The 19,876-nt window shown below is 42.3% G+C and overlaps 1 protein-coding gene across 5 annotated transcripts; it reads right to left on the reverse strand.

The window, feature by feature from the left end:
• Positions 1-5,944: 5,944 nt before the first annotated feature.
• XKRX (XK related X-linked) lies at positions 5,945-19,866 on the reverse strand. Of its 5 annotated transcripts, none has more exons than XM_036920788.2 (4): positions 19,047-19,866; positions 16,781-16,846; positions 12,832-13,100; positions 5,945-7,591 (listed from the first exon to the last, which is right to left on the reverse strand). In XM_036920788.2, exons 2-4 carry the CDS (start codon positions 16,810-16,812, stop codon positions 6,846-6,848), a joined length of 1,047 nt encoding a protein of 348 aa, XP_036776683.1. In that variant the 5' UTR covers positions 16,813-16,846; positions 19,047-19,866; the 3' UTR covers positions 5,945-6,845. The 5 variants fall into 5 exon arrangements, with proteins under 5 accessions (XP_036776683.1, XP_057351904.1, XP_057351903.1 ...); XM_057495921.1 differs by having other exon boundaries at positions 18,978-19,052; XM_057495920.1 differs by lacking the exon at positions 19,047-19,866 and adding an exon at positions 17,949-18,443.
• Between the last annotated feature and the right edge of the window lie 10 nt (positions 19,867-19,876).

Raw genomic sequence — 19,876 nt, forward strand, 5'->3', positions numbered from 1 at the left:
GCCTGACACTGCTAGGCATTATAGGGAAAGCCCAAGCAAAAGCAGGCTCCAATGATTAGGCAATAAAACCCCAAACCTCATTCAGAAGCATTCACTTAGCACTAAGCACTTGCATTCCTTCCTTCCATTCCTGTCTTGATAGCCACCTCCCTACTGCTTTTCAGCCAGGCTACACCAGTAGATTTCAGACTTGTCTGTTTTCACCTCCCTATCCTTCAAACCCCAGCTTCTACTTCATTCTCAACTAAATAAGTTCCTGGTTTTCTGCTTTGGTGCTGAATTCCTGGCTTGGCCCCCTAAGCACATAATTCTTGCATACTATTCCCAGGGATGGTCTAGTTTACTAACTTGGCTATGCCTGTTCAGTCCCACTCTCCAGGCTGGAAGACAAGGGAGATTGCCTGGCACATGTAGGTACCTGGGGTTGAGGCTGGCAGGAGGAATGCCTTATTGGCAAATGAGCTGATCCAACAGGGAAGAGCAAATTGGAGAGTCAAGTGAGGCAGGCAGAGATTGGTAAACTAGAGAAGCAGAGAGCCAAAGGGTCAGGAAATCAAGGAGGGACTGGAGCCCAAAGCCAAGAATATGATGAGCACATGGAGGGCAGGGAACCACAGAGAGCAGGCTAAGCCATACGCTAATGTGGGTAAATCTAAGAGACAGGGCCCTTTGCCTGTTCCCTTCTGTGTTCTGTGGATACACCTGCCCTATTTAATGAGCCAATGACGAGTCTAAAACACCCACTGACTTCAGTGCTACCTAGTCCAGCCTATGGGACCCAACTTCTATGGGAGGCAGTGTAATAGAAAGGGAAGAATATGAGCTTAGGAATCAGAAAGGCCAGATTTTTAAATTCTGGTTCTTTCCCTTACTTGTTAAGTGACCATGGGCAACTCACTCTCAGCTTCACCTTCAGCATCTGAAAAATGGAGAAAGCTAGCATCTACCTTAGAGGATCATTGTGGTGGGGAAATGATGTAAATGATCCCACACGGACCTCAGTAACTCATAAACACTCAATAGATAATAGCCCACTTCCTTCAAGGGCATCTATTACACTTTGCCTTGTATGTTGAGTTAGTTGTATGCAGTATCTCTCTCTCCAACCAGATCTTAAACTTGAGAGCAGACACTGTGTGTGACTCATTTCTTACATTTCCTTTTTAAAGTAATGCATTTTTCTGATTATAAATACCACAGAAAACTTATATACTATAGAAAACATAAACATTACAAACTACTTAACACAGAAGGAATCCTCAGTAACGCCCTCCGCCCTCCGCTTCCCCCAAACAGAACTGCTGTAGAGTTTGGAGCATCTTCCTCCAGCTTTCCCTGCCACCACAATTTTTTTAGGTTTCATACCAATAGTGAGCATGTTGTCGAAGTTTAATTTTAACTCGTGAAGGAGGAAACCAGAATGATGACAGAGTTAACTCAAAAGAGGATATGAAAACTGGTATTTTATATATAGTCAGTTAAAAAACAAAGGAATGCTAAAATAGTATTGCTAAGTTAGAATCAAAGCTGCTTAATGTGCCATAGGGCAATAAGAATGGAAATCATGGTGTCTTCTTTAAGCAGATATAAAATATCCCTGCATCTTATCAGTTTTACAAAACCGTAAAATGACTGGACCCCAATCAGTTTTGCTAAACTACAGTTCTCCAGACCGAGAATCAGCTGACTCTCAGGCCTGTTAGCAAATGCACTTAAAGTGACATCAGGGCATCAAGGAACCGTCCTTCCCCTTTGTATTAGTTTCCTAGTGCTGCTGTAATAAATTTTCACAAACTGGGTAGCTTAAGAAACACATTTATTTTCTTACAGTTCTAGAGGTCGGAAGTCCAAGACCAGCTTCACAGGACTGAAATTAAGGTGTCAGCAGGGCCCTGGTGGTTCTGGAGACTATGGGAGAATTATTTGCCTGCTTTTCAGAGCTTCTAGAGCTCCATTTCTCGGTTGTGGACCCTTCCTCTGTCTTTAAGGCCAACAGTGTAACATCTTTAAGCATATCTGTCCTGGCCTTCCCATCACCTTCTCTCTTGTAAGGATTTTCACGATTACATTTAGCATGCCTGGGTAATCCAGGGTAATCTCCCTATATCAAGGTCAACTGATTAGCCATCCCACTTTCCCACTTTATTCCCCCTTGCCATGTAGCATAACATATTCACAGGTTCTAAGGATTACGGCATGGAGATCTTGGGGGCAGGTGCATTATTATTCTTATCACACCCTTGTTCCAAATTTTGAATAATTCTTCATAAACTCATCCTACCCATTTTGTTCTTCAACTTGCTTTTCTCACCAGTCTTTTCATTCAGCACATGCTGCATACCTCTATTCCATTCTTAATGGATGGACAGTATTCCAATTATGGAATTGCCAGAATTTACTCATTTCCCTATAGATGGAACTTTAAGTTGTTACACCATTAGAGTATGGAAATGAACATCTCTTTGCACAATCATGGCTATGTTCTCATAGAAAAATTCCTAGAAGTTAAAATTCTGAGACAAAAAGTATGCCCACTTAATTTTGACAAATACTAACAAACTACCTTCCAAAAATTTGTGCCAATATTTTATTCTCATACCAGTCATGTATGAAAGTGCCTGTTTATCTCCAACATCATTTACATTTGATATTTGGGATTCACTTTTGAGTCATTCAGCATCTATAAAGTACTTTGAGATATCCACACAGGTTTTTCTGGCACCAGTAAGAGTTTTAATAACTTTCATGAATTGAAGGTTAGAACAACGCAAATCCATGTGTACAACTCAGAGGGCTTGTCCTAACAATGATACAATATTCACAAAGCTAATGTATGTAAAAGTGCATTTACTATTATACAGTGCTACTCACACACAGAAAAGTATTATTTTCAACTTAGTTCTCTCCTGTCACACAGGTTGGCCTTGCTGCTTCCCAGTTTCACATGGTATTTCCTCTGTTGCCAAGACTGATAACATACTTTCATGGTGGGCCCTGGAGGCTCTAAGGTCTAAAGTGTGTGACTGATGGTGCCAGTCCTTTGGTAGGAAAGGCATAAGATTGTGGGTCTTTGTGCCCCCTGAAGATAGTAATAAGGCCCAATAGCAAAGCCTCAGAGAACGAGGGTCTCGACTCATGGGTAGGTAAAGATTTTGGAGGGTCTGGAGTCGACTGATTTTGTACTAAAGGACTTCTCAGAGACAGAGCCCCATGGGTCTAGATGAAATGTCCTGGTAAGGACCCTGCCCTACAGCTGCCCACCCTGTCCCCACCCTGGGAAGTAGCAATCAACTCTGTAATGAAAAGGAGCATGACATTGTGAGATGCAGGTGTGAGGCAGCAAGCTGGAAGGGCTCTGAAGGTTGATTTAGGTTCTCAGGACTATTATAGCTGGGGGAGTGCAGTATTCTCCACTGACCACCTCCTATGGTGTGTTCCAGAATAGGAATCAGCTTCTCAGTGGGAGCAAGGGCAGTGTTGGCAAGAAGTATAAGAGAATGGGCTTCAGCACTGCCATGCTCTGACTGCCTGTTTCTCAGGGGAAGAATTCATACAAACCTGAGTAGGAAACACGCCCTCCGGTTTTATTCCCATGACCAGGGTCTGGAAGGTATGTGTTTAAAAACATATAGGAGACAAAATCCTGAAACTAGAATGGGAAATGAGTCCCTTCCCCATCCTCCCCCACCAAACCTCCGCTCCTAGTACCAACCTACAAGTACATGTGAACACACTCAGTTCTCATCCCAGGCCTTTTAGTACATGACCCTTCTCTCTCTCTCTCTCGCTCTCTCTCTCTCTCTCTCTCTCTCTTTCTCGTGAACTGAGGGTTGCCCCTTGATAAGGAGTGTTTGTGAGAAACAATGCTTAATGTGGTCCCAGCCATAGTCCAGAAAATATCCCTGAAACCACTAATATATTAAAATAATTTCACAAAGGATCTACGAAGACTTAGAGGCTTGTGTCCTGATTAAGAGGGTAAACTCTGGAGCCAGAGTGTCTAAGACTGAGTTCTGGCTTTATATTAGCTCTGACCCTGGGCAGGTCACTTCACTTTTCTGTGCCTCAGTACCTTCATCTGTAAAATGGGGGATTATAACCTTACCTCACAAGAGTTGGGTTACCTACCTCATAAGGGTTATTCTGCAGACTGAATGAAACAATGCACATAAAAGCACTGTGCCAGACATACAGTAAGTGCTCATAAATATCAATTATTAATTCTCCTACAGTGCCTCATAGTTCTATGCCCTGAGTTTTTGAAGCATTTGTGGAGCAAATGAATTAACAACTGTTAGCTTAATGCATTTTCTTAACAAGTTCATTAGCCTATACTTAGCCTACCAAATTTCTAATAACATGAGAATAGCTGTTATTACAATGGCCTATCTCATTTCCCCAAACTTCATGGTTCTGCCTTCCTCTTCCAAGACCCATTTAGTGGCCCCATTTCTGCCTCTTCTTCCACTAAGACTTACCCAGACACAAGTTACTTTAAGATATCATAGACTAAAAAGAGAGCAGTCAATTAAAGAAAAGGCCAGGGGGCACTTTCTCTGCCCCGCCACCATATTTTACAATTCCTCCTTCTCCTGTGTATCTGGAAGATTGCTGTGGTTCAGAAAGGCCAGCACCTATAGGAGCTTCTGAGGGTTCATTTGCATAATGTATCACTAGACTTTCTTCTCTTTGGGTAAGGTTAGCAGGCTTTTCAGGTTGGAAGCTGTTCCACACCCCTTGCCCTAAACTGCCTGCATTCCAGACACATTAAGTCACTAAAGCTGGGGAGCATATATAGGGGAAAATATGCCTCGTCCAGTACCAAGGCACACTTTTCTGCCCTGTGTTTCTCTATTCTATCTCTAATTACCCCGCCTGGCTCAGTGTGTGTCTCTATGTTCCCATACCACCCACTCCTTAAGTAGCTGATTCACATGACTTTTATGGACCAAATTACAGTCTTGAATGCTTCTGCTTTTTATGGGGGCATATTAACCAGTGAGGAGAAATTCTTGCTTGAATTCCAAAGACATAGCTTGTTCTTCTGGAGGTCTGAAAAATTATTTCTTTCAAATTCACGTTGAATAACACAGAAGACAGCGGTGTGAAGTTTCTGACGACAACCTAAGTCTCTTCATTATGAAAGACAGAATGAGGGAGTTAGGCTGAAAAAGGAAATTTCCACCACTCCAAAGTAAGTCACTTCACTCTCCCTCAAATTAAGTATCCAATCCTTTTAGTCCCAAACAGTGGTTGAAGGGGGGAAACCCACACTAGACATGGCAGGAAATAGGACAATTCTGGCTAAGAGCCCTGCTACTTAGAAGAGGGAGCTCCCCCAACTTAATGTCCCAACACTGGGTAAGAGGCAGGGAAATGGCTAAATTCTCAGCACCATCCCAAGAGTAAAATTGGATGGGGATAAGAAGCCTTAGGTCAGAGTGTTCACAATTCCTCACAGCAGCGTGGTGGCTGCAACTGGTACACACTACTAGGATCTGTTCTCATTTCCTAGTCTGTGCGGAGCAAGCATCAGTCAGGTGAATGCTGGATTACTTGGTCCCGACAGGCATATGGCCATAGTAACCTCAAGTCTTTGGTTACCTTAGAGGCATCCAGCAGATATCCCTATCAAAACACCCAACTGATGTGAGATGTAAACATTGAGATATATGAGAAAGAGAGACCTGCATTCATCTGCTGGGGATGTGGGGATGAGAAGAGGGCTGATAAACATAAGCTCCTTACTAGGAAATAAAATCCTGTGAGCAGAAACCAGGACCAACAATGATTTAATGTGATGTGGTTTCCCTCCTTTGCCTTCTCTCTACCATGGAGTGTTAGCCACCATCCCAACCCCAAACAACATGGTGATGTCCCAGCAATTCCTACCTCTCTCTCCCCTAAGGAAACAAATCAAAAAAATACGCAGGACACTAGGAGACACAAGGCAATATTCCTTTCTTCTACACATTAGAAACATTTTCAATTATAGCTCAGATTCTCTGAGGTTCACATCAAGTAGTACAACATGAAGAGGACACAAAAGCCAGGGTAGGGGGAATCCCTGATATGAGGCACAAAGTAAAAGATTTTACTCAACCACTCCACTCAACAAGCTGGAGGTCCATGCAGGTCCCTGAGAAAAAGTCTTTCTGGCTTATGCCCTGAAAGAATCCTACTCTGCACTTCCTCCTCAAGGTGTGCCTATCTATGAAGGGCCACTGAAAAGAAAGGCCCCTTGAATGAATGATTACTCGTAAAATCCTGATGGAGAGCTAACTCATTTGGGGAAAAGCTCTTTTATGGTGGAGGTTTTCCTATTAACCAGAGTTTCTCATTGGAATTAAAAGACCCCAGAACACTTAGAGTTATAGGTTCCACATTAGTCAGACTGTTTCCTGGGAGGTACCCACAGCTAGTAATCAGTCATATCCTTGGGTCAGGATATATTCTGGTGGGATTCTGGCCCTTCAGTTCAGCCTGGGGGAGACTCAGTAATGCCTTAAGCAAACAAGCAGAGCTAGAAGGTCACAGAGAACCCACTAAGGTGCATAAAGGTAAGCTACCCCATAGGGTAGGCAGACAGCTGGCTTTGGTGGGAGGAATGTGAATGGTCTCTCTGACTTTCTGAGTATATAGTGGCTACCCTGGTGTCCAAACATAACAGTCAATTTGACGGAAATAAAGCCTATTTGGGAGCTGCTCTTTCATCTGACAGGCTTACCAGAAAAGTCAAGAAAATATCCTGGTGAGTACTCACCAGTGAGCCTCATACCTCTCCTTCAATTTCACAGTTGCTCTTGACAATACCCAAGCCATCCCCAAATAGCCAGAAGACAGAATCAGACAATGCTTTGCCTTGCTTCAGCATCAAAAGATGGCTCCATATTCTCAACCCTGCCCCGAGGGTGCCGATGGCAACAGACACAGTGTAGGTAGTCCACTACGTTGTGGGTGAAGAGTGAGCGTAATGGATGCAAGTACTGGAAGAAAAGGAGCATGAAGCCAATGGAAATCAGATAAACAATGATGAGCTGCAAGGCAATCAAGGAATGACAATAATTCAGTAACACTTTGACTCCAAAGAACTTAAAAACCAATACCATGATCACATTCTCTACCAATCTCACACTATAGTGCAGGCCCATATGTCCCCAGTTTTGACCTTTTTCAACAAGGTCCCTATCTGCCAATTTCAACTGCAAAGCTGACCAGCAAGAGAAGTTGATGCCAGCATAGAGGACAGTAACAGAGATCAGCACCACCAGGGTGCCGACCCGGCTGAAATTTTTCTCAATGTTATTGGGCATTTGAGCACCGCTCCTCCAGAATTTGACCCAAGGCTCAAAGAGGATGATCAGGAAGTTGAGCAATAGAAAGGGCACAGCCTTCAATTTCAAGGTGGCTGAGAAGAGGACCAGGATCAGGAGGCGAGAAGTTATCTCCAATGTCCGCCAGATGGTGATGCAGAGGACTTCTAGGAGCCCAAGGCGAATCTTGTATTCATCGTACTTGATCTGGATAGCCAACATATTGCAGAGGGTAGCCCCATAGGTGACAGATATCAGGGAAAAGACCATTAGCACAGCTGTAAGTAAAAACAAAAACAAGAAACAGAAAAAATTGACAGTCAGTCAGTGTTGCTGAAGCTTGTACTCTTACCCAGAGGTCCAGAGAGATGACAGGGGAGACTTGAGGTTCCCAGTTAAGAGCAAATTCATGTATAAACACAGCTATGTAAACAAATAGCATGTACAGAAAGAAAATGGAAAGAAGCTAAAATATATTTTTGTGATAGGGATTATACTAATTTTTAAACCTTTTTCTATGTTCCTCTATTTTCTAAATTTAGTGTATGATGAATATACACTGTGATATTTTAGTGATCATGTAGAAAATGGACTTTTTACAAAAAAGGGTCCCAGAACTAGCTGTGAGAGATCACTAACACAAGAACAGTGCAAAGAGATAGGGCAGCATCTACATGATGAAACAGGCTTCTGAGCAACAATGAAGCAGGAAGAACTCCTACCTAAAAAATCCTGTCTTAGGAAAATCATAGAGAATGACTTTGGTTTTAGAAGTCCCTTCACAGATGTATCTTCTTTGAGGAACTAATCTTGTTTGTGTGTGCTTCTAGAATGTGTCAAAATGTATATACTTGAAACACCATGAGGGCAGAAGGGACCGTGTCTGTTTTGTTCACTGCTCCCTCTCCAGAGCCTAACACAAAGCCTGGAAAAAATATATATATATATATATACTAGGTACTCAATAAATGTTTGTAGAATTAATTAATTCTGAGTTTAGAAAGGTGGCATGAAATATTCATGATTAGAAATGCTTGGTCCAGCTGTGTGGGTGCTAGTGAAAGTCAGTGAACAAGCTACCTGCCTCAGCTTCTCAATTCAGAGACACTCTAGAATTGCTTATATTAATCAGCAGCAGCACCAATTTACCACCCCACTGCTTTGGTATACTTTAGGAATCCCCAAACTTCTAACAGTGACTTAAAAATGTAAAAACCACATTCCTAACCACTATACCACTCTATGTCAGAGTAGGGACCTTGAAGGGCCAGGATGTTCCCTCCCTACCCTGCTGTACTAAGTCTCAGCTATAGATCACATGATGGCCCTTTCTTCCTTTATATCAAGGGATACCATTCACTAAGAAATATCTAGTGCTCTCAAGAACAGTGAGAAGCCTGAGGGGTACTCATCCACAAGAAAAGCTGAAGTTTTCTGTTCCCATAAAAACACTGGACCCAGGGAACTAGAGCCATGGAGGTCCATTTAATCTGCAAAAAATGTGCAGACCTCCCCAGGGAAACCCAAAAGGAAGCATAGCTTTGTTCCCAAGATCTTTTTCAGCTCTGAGTGTTAAAATCCGAAAGACAAGAACGGGAGACTCTCATAAAGCGTCTACTCTTAGCTTCATTTTTATTTTTTATTATTTGTTCCAGTTTTATTGAGATGTAATCGACATACAGCACTGTATTCATTTAAGGTGTACGAGATAATGATCTGATTTACTCTTAGCTTTATAAACCACTCTCAGTTCCATCCTCAAGAGTTGATGCTCCTTGTGCAGTTGGGAACATCAGAGGGTGCATACATCTAGCCAAGTGTGGTGATGCTTTCCCTGATATTAGAACTCGTTTACTGATAGTAGTATAATAAAAGGAAGAAAGCCTGATGCTTCCAATAAATGTAAAAATCCTCCATCTGTCTCCCTACAAATAGATTCACCTCATAAGAGATCATAATGCTGCTAGTGAATCTGCTCATCTATGTTGATCCAGATGGCCTCTAAGGGAAAAACGGAATAGAAAAAGGGTAAGAAGGAAAAGATAGGAGGGGTGGCTGAACATGATGAACACTAAAGCAAAAAGTTGTTTATACACCTTAAAAGAGAAGGCATTATCAGGAAGATTTTAATAGGAGAAATCACTGAAGAATTGGAAACAAGGCCTGGGAGAAAGCTTCCCATACGTCCTTTGCATCAGGATTTCGTTAAAAATACGGGCTCTGAAAGCAGACATCCTGGATTCCAATCCAATCTTTGCCACCTACTACTTTTATGGAACTTGGGGTAATTTGCTTAACCTGTATCTCTGGTTCCTCATTTGTGAAATGGGAATAATTAACAATTATCTCATAGGGTTGTTGTAAGATTGAATAAAATAATTACATATAAAGGGCTTAGAAAAATGCCTGGAACATACCAAATACTATCTGTGAGCTCCTGTCGTCATTATTATCATCCTCCTCCTCTATTTCCAAAACTGCAGTAAGTACTCTTATTTTACTGAGGCACTGCCCTGACCCTTAAGAAATCAAGAGATTTTAAAACTGACAGAACACCTAGGAATAAGTCTTACAAAAATGTGCAAGACCTATAGCAAGAACACAATACAACATTGAAATGTACTTCAGTAAGGTTATATTGTTTTCTTGCTGTAGATCTTACACATTGATGGCACAGACTGTGGACATGTTTCATGGGTGTACACTTATCTCCAAACTCATCAAGTTGTATAGGCCAAATAGGTCGAGGCTTTGTTTGTTAATCATACCTCAGTAAAGTGATTTAAAAATAAATGAAGTCTGTACCTCATCTGAAACCAATATAATGTATATCAACTATATTTTAATTAAAAAATAAACAAAAATGCTTAATGGAGAGATATATTATCTTCTAATATGGAATTGATCAACCTGTAAAGGTATAAACTCCCTCCAAAATAACCTGAATGATTTAATGCAATCCCAATCACAGTCTCAATGAAATGTGTTTCTTTTGTTATTGTTTTGCTCTGGTTGGTTTTTTTACGTTTTTTTTTTTTTTAGTGGGGGAATTGACAAATTCATCATGGAAATTCATCTATCTGGCAGATCAGGCTAAACTGCTCAATCAGGTATGAGTTGTGAAAGGCCTCTGTTAGAAAGACACAATAAAGAATTTGAATACATAAAAATTTACCACTTCAGAATGCCAGAAGATACAACATATTGTGCATCTTACATAGAGTGTGTTGCACGTGTGTCATGTATAACATGTGTGTGCACATTTAAAATATGTACACACACAAAACTCATACAGATATATACACACATACTTATCCACAGCAGAGAAAGGATTAATTGCCAGAATATGCACAAGTTAATAAGAAAAAGACAGCCCACTAGAAAAGTGAGTAAGCAATTGAAAGAAAACAATGACTAAACATGAAAAGATGCTCAGCTTCACTCATAATTAAAGAAAGCAAATTATTTACACAATTAGTTATTTAATAGTTACACAACTAAATAATATTTAGTTTAGGATATGAAGAACCAGGCATATGCATACACTATTGGTGGGGATATAAATCTATATAATGTTTTGGGAGGGTTATTTGGCAGTACTGATAAAATTCTAAACACGTATATCCTTTCATTCAACACTTCTACTGCTGAGAATTTACCCTACAAAGTCTCATTCCAGTACACAGATACTTAAAGATGTTCACTGGAGCATAGTTTGTAATTAGTAAACACTTTTTGTGTGGAAAAATTAGAAACAAATTTTAACCCTATCAATAGAAGATGAGGGAAATAAGAATGGTCCAATTCACATATGGGAAATATATTTATCATTATTATTATGTAGGTATATATAAATAACTGTTTAAGAAAGACATATTGACAAACATTGGAAAAAGACATGTTGCTGAACAGAATGCCTGATATAGTCCTTCTTTGGCAAAAATATATAGACATATTTATGTATACATTTACATAACAAAAAGAAGTCTGGGAGAATATATAATGAATGGCTAACAGAGATTACCTTTGAGGAGTAAAATTACACCTTCTTTATATATATTCTGCATGGTTTTGGATCCATAACTATAACTGATTTTTATAGTTAAAATAAGGACCAAAAATATAACTACATGATCACAATTAAAAAAAATTCAAACCATATAGAAGAGTATAAAGTAAAAGGTAAAAGTCAGCTGACTTCTCATTCTCACTCCCCAGAGGTAAATCATTTCTTGCATATCTTTCCAGAAATTTTCTGTGCATATACAACAATCACTTGTAGGTCAAACCAGTTTGTGCATGTATTACTTTTATAATGTATACATATTTTAATTAGATGATTTGATGACCCTCAAAATTCTCAGGAGGAAAAGCATCAGTTCCAAAGATTTTCTTCCTCACACTACTGTTAATTTCAGGTATGTGAAAAGCTTCAAGACCCCTATAGAACTTCATGAACAATTCTTAGTAGAGAAAAAAAGAAAAGAAGGTAAATTTACTCCTTACACATATTTGAGACATGGGGCTTTGCCAAGCAGGGTCAGTGCCTCATAATAAGGAAACGGTAGAAGGCTGTACCCTGAGCTGTACCAGCTCCAGCCCAAGCAGATGATGCTAATATCAGGCTGTTAAAACTTATTAACAGCACTTTATCTTGACTTTGAAAACACTGATTCACATTTCATCCTCTGCTTGAGGTGTTACTCATCTCAGGATCCCTCTTTCACAAGTAGGAAATTAAAACAGTGACCTCTTTGGTAACTTCCTTTAAAGATCACAGAGGCCTGAACTGACTCTCATCAGTATTCATTCCACACCTCTGTTCCTGCTCCCTGATGGAGTTGGGAGAAGTGATTAAATCAGTGATTAAATGTGGCTGATCTGAATCAACTGGGGTGCTTTCCAAAAATACAGATTCTTGGGCTCTCCACATGCAGATTGATTCAGGTCTGAGCAGGGGATATAATTTTTAAAAATAGCTTTCACCCAGTAATATGTTTTCTCATGATCAATTACATTTGAGAACCTCTTATTTAAAGACAGCTATCCTCAACCAACCAACCAACCAACTAAAAAACCCTCAGTATAATTTAAACAGTCGGGGCTAGGGAAAAGGTCCCACTGACTGCTGGTATTACTAACCTCTGGGCCCAGAGAGGATTTACCTGCAGCTATCATAGTTTAAACAGCTTACTTCAGTTTAAGAAGTCTGACAGGCCTGAGGTTCTGTCTCCCCAAGTTCTTTGCCTATCTACCCGTGCTGTCCAGTAAAATTTTCTATGATGATAGGAATGTTCTGTATACTTGTGCTGTCCAATACACTAACCACTAGCCAGACGTAGCTAATAAGCACTTGAAATGTGGCTAGTATGACTGAAGAAATAAATCTTTTACTTCATTTTTCATTTTCATTTTAATAGCCACATGAAACTGGTGGCCAGTGTATTGGTCAGCTCAGGTCCAGATTTCTAAGACCCTTCATTTTAGTGGAACCCTCCCCTCTCCTGACCCCACTCACCTCTACCCAGGGGAACCTCTGCAGAGATCAGGGTCACATAGAGCTGATAGGTCAGCTGGGGCACTGAGCCCAGGAAGGCTTGGATCTGTGACATACGTTTGTAGGCATTACGGTGCATAGCCAGGGTCCGGATGGAGTGGCCCACCTCCCATTCTATCAGCACCTCCTCGCCATTTATTAGCATCTTCTTTCGGGTGAGGCTGACATAGGGCTCCTCCTGTCCTTCTTTCTTCCATAGTGTGAGGTACTTAATCATGGCCTCCAAACATCTGCAGAAGTAAAGCATCATGGGAACTTAACTAAAGCTGTCCTGGGAAGGGAGGTTGTAGTAAAGGGGGAAAATAATACCCTTCAGGGAGGTTGTGCTACTCTTGCCATTCCTTCTCTCCCATTCTATTTGTTCCTCATGCGTCAAAGAGCTGTACTGCCTTCTGCAAGTTGCCTGAGTCTAAATCTTTTTTCTGTTGGTTTGGTCATCAACCAACCTAGGAACACCATTTCAAATGTGTTTCTTTGAGGATTTAAGGAATTGCTTTGCCTCTCCAGAACAGGCCTATAGCAGGAAATTGCCTTGAACACAAAGATATTAATAATGTGTTGAGAGAGAATGAGGAAGGTTCCAAAAGGCCCTGGTTTTCATAACACCTCAAGTTCCTGAGATAAAGCATTCCTTATTCAAAGCATTCGGCTCTATAATCAGGAGTTCTGTTTTTCAAGACAAAGCTCACAACTACAACTGTCTCAGCCAAAAAGTCTCGGAGGGGATCTCAAAATACCTCCCACATACACGGGAAAACCATTTAGTAACAAAGGTACTTCAAAGGTACTCAGAACCATATGTACTATGTACCTTAGGGAACCTCAAAACTTTTCTCTACAGGTTGTTTTGGGGCCTCTTCAGCTGTTTGGGGACAACAGTCTTTTAAACTTCATTCTTCCATTACAAAGAGGAAAACATATTTATGAACGCCTATCACCCCTGAAGTAGTGATTAAACCACATTTCCTGCAGTACTCCTCCCATCTTCCCCACATAAATCAGAAGTTGTCAGCAGTTGATGTGAATAGAAGAAACTAGAGCATCTTAGTTTGGAACACCTGAGTTACCACTTCCCCCACTCACCTTGAAATGAATGGAAACTGTCAACTATGTCTTATGATAAGAATAGTTGTGGTGGAAATTAAGCCATCTTTCCTGTCAGACAGAGGGCATGGATTGTATTTATCTTGCCCACTGCCCTTATGACATAATGGGTATTCGATAAATACTTGCTGAGTAGATGAGTGAGAAGGAAGAAAACAAATACAGGATGAAAAATGATAGGAGGAGAGGATAATAACAATGGCAATGCAATTTAACAGAAATATAAACCAAAGACAAACTCAGAGATTGATATGCCCTCTAGGCCTTTGGCTTCCAAGAGGAAGGTTGGAACCTGTACCGGCTGCCATTCTCCACAGGATCCCTTGAGATTGGTGCGTATGGGCTGGTCAGAAGCATGTCATTGGAAACATCCACTTTCTAGGGACAAACTCTAAAATCCAGGAGGTAAAAAAATGGTAGGAGAGAAGAGAGAAGAAAAAAGCAACATTCTCTTCCTATTCAGGGAAAATTCATGAGTGCATTTCCAACAGAAGATTTTAGATTTTCAACCAAGCCCATGATTGGTATTGCCAAATAAAATATTGGGGGAGGCAGTGGCATGAAGCATTCTGTCTATGCTTCTATTCTTAAAGCTATTTACTGGTTTAAGTAAGGCTATTTGCCTTGCTTATAAGCTTCAGTAGATTACATTTTCATTTCCGGAAGTATCTGTGTATTTCATATAAGGAAGCCAGGCCTGCCAATTGCCTTCCTGTGCCTAATAGCACTAATCAAGTTCCTACCTACCTAAGAAGTAATTTGCCTTGAAAATAAGCACATCAAGGATATAATTTATGAGCTTTTAATTTTTCCCTGCTGTGGGGCTAGCTGACTGAGATTATTAACACTTCCCAATCAATTCTAGTGGAAGCTAAATAACAAAAATGAAACACAGTACTCAACATTCCATATGGAGGGACCAAATCAAAGATGGCTTGGGAGGTCACAAAGCAAATGAGGGAAGTCAAAGCTGGGGTCTTGGGGCAATGCTTACTGAAATTTGCACCTTGAGAGTGCTTGATCTGTTAACTCAATCTATTTTATTTGAAAAGGGAGAGAAGAATGGTTTCCTCTGAATTTCTTGGTTCAAAATTCAAGATGAGGTCTTGCTTTTACAGCTTAACTTCAAAGATTTAGAACTGGAAAGGACCTTTAGACTACCTAGTCCAAACATTTGCATATAGGCCAGCTGAGTCACATCTGACTAACAGCCCACACTGTATTTTTATTTGTTGCCAAAATTTAAAATTATGATATTTCATGTAAAATCTTGTCATGGAAGCTTCTCCTGAAAATTTGGGGGAGCTGGCAATACAGGGTCTCAATTCCAACAGGGAAACAATGGGCTGGAACTAGAGGGTAACTGCCTCCTTCAAGCAGACTCTTTACGGGGACTTCAGACCGCCACAGACTCACTACTCTCCATCATATCTTTAACACTGACACTTCATTTTCATTTATCATTACACATGAAGCAACTATTTTTCTCATACTTGGCCCACTTCACTCATTTATGCAGACTGCATGGTCCTTGTAAGCATTTGAGTTTGAGACCCATGTTCTAGTACAACTTACTTATTTTACAGATGAACAGGGACCCATGGCATCTTCAGAGATCTCACCAAGGCCATGCTACTAGTCCATGATGGAGTGAGGACTAGACTCCAGGTCTCCTGAATTCCAGGCCACTATTTCTTTTGATATCCCATATTTTTTTTGATGGAGCCTAATCAATTCCTCTCCATTTAAACATACTGACAAAAAAAATTTATCATTCAAGTGGAGAACAGGAGGTTAGTAGCTGGACACCACTTGGTATTGCATTCAATATGGAATAAAGAGAATAAGACCTATTTTTTTAATTGTAAGGGGATAGTTCTATCCTTAGTTTCAGACTGTGTTTGCTTCTCTAAGGATGAAGTATTTTCCCATTGCAATTGCAACATCAACACTTTGACCCATATTCCTCAGCTGACTGCAGGTTTCTGCCTCTCTTGCAATCAGGACAAACTTGGTCCATTCCTTCCTCCTGACCTCATAAGTTTTGCAACATCTGCCTACCTTGAAAATCCCATAGCTTCCAGATGAGACTGCTCACACAGATACCTGTCTCCCTAGGATAAGGCACATACTCATTCCTTCAAGGCAATCTGAATGGAAAGACTTGATACTATTACATTGTGGTACAGCAGCCAGATGGAGAAATGAGCTATCTTCCTTTGCCCCCTTCCAACCATGTATCTTTATTACAGAAAGATACAAAAGAGAGAAACAGGAGATGGTGATCTGACAGAGAAAAACCAACTACAGTGGATTGGGATACCAGATGACCACAGATGGCTTAAAGTATTTTTCAGAAATCAAATAACTCCGGAAAATTTGAAAATGGCAGCACCGGCCCAAGCAGCTCAGGGTAAAGAAACAATGTGGAACCCAATTTACAGAAGGCCTAAAAGACAGAGTCAAAATAGCACCCTCTGAAGCTATGGCCTGTGTGTATAGGGTGACCATGTCAGTTGATCCGTACCAATTTTCACAACCCAAATCCAAGTATCAAACATTGTCTACTGAAGTCTTATCAATGGTACCATACTTTTGGAACATAGGTACATGCCACATGTTCACTGTGGTGGCATTTAAGGTTTCAGATAAGATATTTTGGATGGTAGGCAGGGAAGCTAAGAGTGGGAAGAATGAGAATCAATTTAGATTAGAGTCATAGTGTTAGTCTTGTAACTATTAGCTTCATCTTTCTCTGCACAAACTGGGGGAGGTGGGTAAGGGAAGACATTAAAACGTTGCTCACCTGGTAACAGGTCCCAAGAGGATGAGATGCATAAACAATGAAAGTGGCTTGTCTTTGGCCAGATCTCTGTGGACAAAAATGAGAGTCAGCTGGACCATAATGGATGAAAACATAAAGAAGGATAAGGTGTATGCCATCCAGTAGGTTTCACTATTCTTTCGATAGATTCTAACCATATACAAGGCAGATGCAGCCTCCCCACAGTACAAAAAGGTAGAAAAGAGGATGCCAAATGGAAAGGTAAATCGGGGGTTGGCCCCACGGATGACATCTTCCTCCAGAGATGAAATGGGATCCACGTTTGGCTCATCAGGAATTTCATAAACTTGGTCCATTGTCGAGGTTCTGAGTGTTGTGGTCTGATCTTCAGAGCATCCCTCACCCTCACCCCCAAGCGAACCCTGTAGCCACTGCTTTCCAAGTATTAGTGAAGAGATCTATCAAGTCCAATTCCGGAATGGAGATCTGATAGATTAGGAGATCTCTCTCTCCTAGTCTCAAATTAGACTTGTTGGAGCCTGGGATGGAGAGTCCAGGAGTACCACTTTGAATTTGACTCTTGATTGGCCCAGGATTCCAATCGTCAACATAAGTGCCGTAAAACTTGGACAAGGCAAAGCAAGCATTTTAGCGCCCAGTCGGGAGTCCAGTTCCAGACACGTGAACACTCATGGCAACAGCCGTTTCCGTGGCTGCTCCTCCTTGCGCAGCCCGAAGGCAGGCGTGTACCCACTCTGTCCGGGACACCGACGCTCAGCAGCTCCTCTCGAGGAGTCCTGACCAGTGGTGCCCTCTCAAATCAGCCGAGAACTGAGCCGGGGCAGAAGAGGGGGCGCAGCCCGAGCGTTCCTTTGGTGATTCATCTCAGTGCCTAGGTACCCTAGCGCTTGGCTGTGGCTATCGGCTCGCCCGCCCGCCTGCTCGCCGGCTCTCTCCAGACCCGCGCCGAGTGGAGGGTTCCCAGGACAGCTACTCGGATTCCCCAAGCTCCGCCCCCGCGGGCCGCCGGCCCTAGTGCTGGAGCAAAGCCACAACCCGGTCCCCAAGCGCAGCCTCCGGGGAGAGAAGCAGCGCGCGCGCACGCGCTACAGGATCCAGAGGCAGCTGGAGGGGCTTCTTTTCACAGAGAAACTTTGCTAGCGAGAAGCACGACGTGCGGGGCGCCAACCTGGTTGGGCAGATGTCACCAAACTCTTGGGCGCCATCCGCTGCCCTAGGCCCGCAGTTCCAGCTGTGAGAAGTCAGCGGCTTCAGGAACTGAGGCACCGACGACGAGGGCGGGCGGAACTGGAGAGCCAGCTGGGGCAAACAAAGCCAGCCTGCAGGTTCCGGGGTGGGCAGCCGAAGGATGCTCGGGGTGGAGAGGCGGGACAAAAAGGCCAATTTTCCGGAGCATTTCTCCCCACGGCCCGGAGCCCCGGGCCCCAGAGGGAGCCTCAGTTTTCCCGTTCCCCAAGAGCAGCAAACGCCCACTTTTATCCCTCCCTCCCTAACTCGCTCGCTGTCACGCTTGCTCAACCCACGCGGTTAGGCAGGTGTGTCTCTCCGGGCCTCAGGGTTGAACCTCCCTCGGTCCTATTGCCCTCCAGATAGTATCACGGTGGGGTAGTGGAGAGACCTAGGAGGCAGTTGGGTCAAAAAGTTCCTTTCCATGCTAGACTGTGCACCGCAAAGAGAAGACAAGAGGAGGGGCATGGGGGCGGAGGGGAGCGTGAAGACTCCAGGTCAGCGCGCAGACACTGAAAGCTCGTATTATATGACTTGATTTCTCCACTTGTAAAATGAGGCCAGTACAGGAACTTTAGAATGAACGTTCATGTCATTGGTTGGAAGGTTCTGAAGAGGTGTCAAATTCTAAACAGACCTGAGAGGCACCAAGAGAACTAGTAGTAAAAACAGGGATGTCTTAAAGAGCTCTGAAAACTGCCTGCATTCTTAAAAGCAGTCCTCCCCCACCTTATAGAGCTTTTGTTTTCGTGCCTTCATTTGCATAATTCTAAACCCCAGAGAAAAAAAGAGAATATTTGCCTCCTGGTAATAATCTAAATGTAGCACAGCCTGTGCCAATCTCTTTTTTGCAGGAAGTCAGTAAAAAGAATCTGTGAGGAGTGGCCAACTAGCAGCCACCAAAATATTGGCCTTGAGTAAGACTCAGCCTTGTCCTTTTGTAGGTTTTTAAGATTGCTGCAATTGTTACCTTCTTTTCCCAGCGCTGATTCACTGACAGATCAACTTGTAAAGGTAGTTGCCTTTGAAGAGGACTCACCAGCTTGGTCTGCACCTGTGCTAGCAGCTGGCTGATCCTTCCTCCTTTCCATTTCACAAAGCAGGTCATCACTCTATGAGAACTCTTCACACATAGCTTTGATCTGTTGGGTCTTTCCAACTGGCACAAGGTTCTCCACCAACAGTATAAAGTACAGAACTTGAGGGCTTCTTAGGAACCTGTTCTCAAGGTGGATCTCAAGTGTCAAGTCTCATCTGAGTTTACTGAGATGGGATGAGTTGGTCCCCCTAATACAGGAGACTGAAGCTAGGAAGAATGTAGAATCCCAAAGATTTTCTTTTAGCTTTTCCTCCTTCTTCCCTGTGCCCTCACCAATTCATGAATACACAAATCTACAAGGCCTTCCTACTTTGTTCCAAAACATAACAGCATTGTCTGCCATTCCACGCTCTCTTATTAATCATCACTACTTCCCTCTCCAACTTCATTGCCCATGTTACCCTACCACACAGCCTTTGCTCCTGTCCGGCAGGTTTTCTCACTTAATCAGATCTGACTTGCTCACTCCCACCTTTGTGCCTTTTGAGGCCATTTACAGCCCCCTTCACTTGTTTCTCCATTAGTCCAAACCCTAACCTTCCTTCAAGGGTTAGCTCAAGTACCACCTCCTCTGGGAAGCCTTCTCTCACTTCCCCAACCCTTACTTTGCCCCGTCTTTGTACTACAGCCACATGCTCCCTTACACTGGTCCTTCAACTCTTTCTGTTTGTGTGCCTCCTCAACAGAAATGTAGGCTCAGGGAGGGATGTTCAGTGTTTATTCTTGCTGATGATACTAGTGATTGACAAATAGAGATAATGATGAAGCTT

The sequence above is a fragment of the Manis pentadactyla genome, chromosome X (genome assembly GCF_030020395.1).
Source record: "Manis pentadactyla isolate mManPen7 chromosome X, mManPen7.hap1, whole genome shotgun sequence".
Classification (NCBI taxonomy): domain Eukaryota; kingdom Metazoa; phylum Chordata; class Mammalia; order Pholidota; family Manidae; genus Manis; species Manis pentadactyla.

What these genes read in the sequence shown, in the direction of transcription:
- XKRX (XM_036920785.2), bottom strand. Translation starts at nt 17,115, where the DNA reads ATGGACCAAGTTTATGAAATTCCTGATGAGCCAAACGTGGATCCCATT. An exon ending in CTCTTGGGACCTGTTACCAG is followed by an intron (nt 13,101 to 16,780) that starts GTGAGCAACGTT and finishes TTACTTCTGCAG; the next exon opens with ATGTTTGGAGGCCATGATTA. An exon ending in AGAGGTTCCCCTGGGTAGAG is followed by an intron (nt 7,592 to 12,831) that starts GTGAGTGGGGTC and finishes TTTTACTTACAG; the next exon opens with CTGTGCTAATGGTCTTTTCC.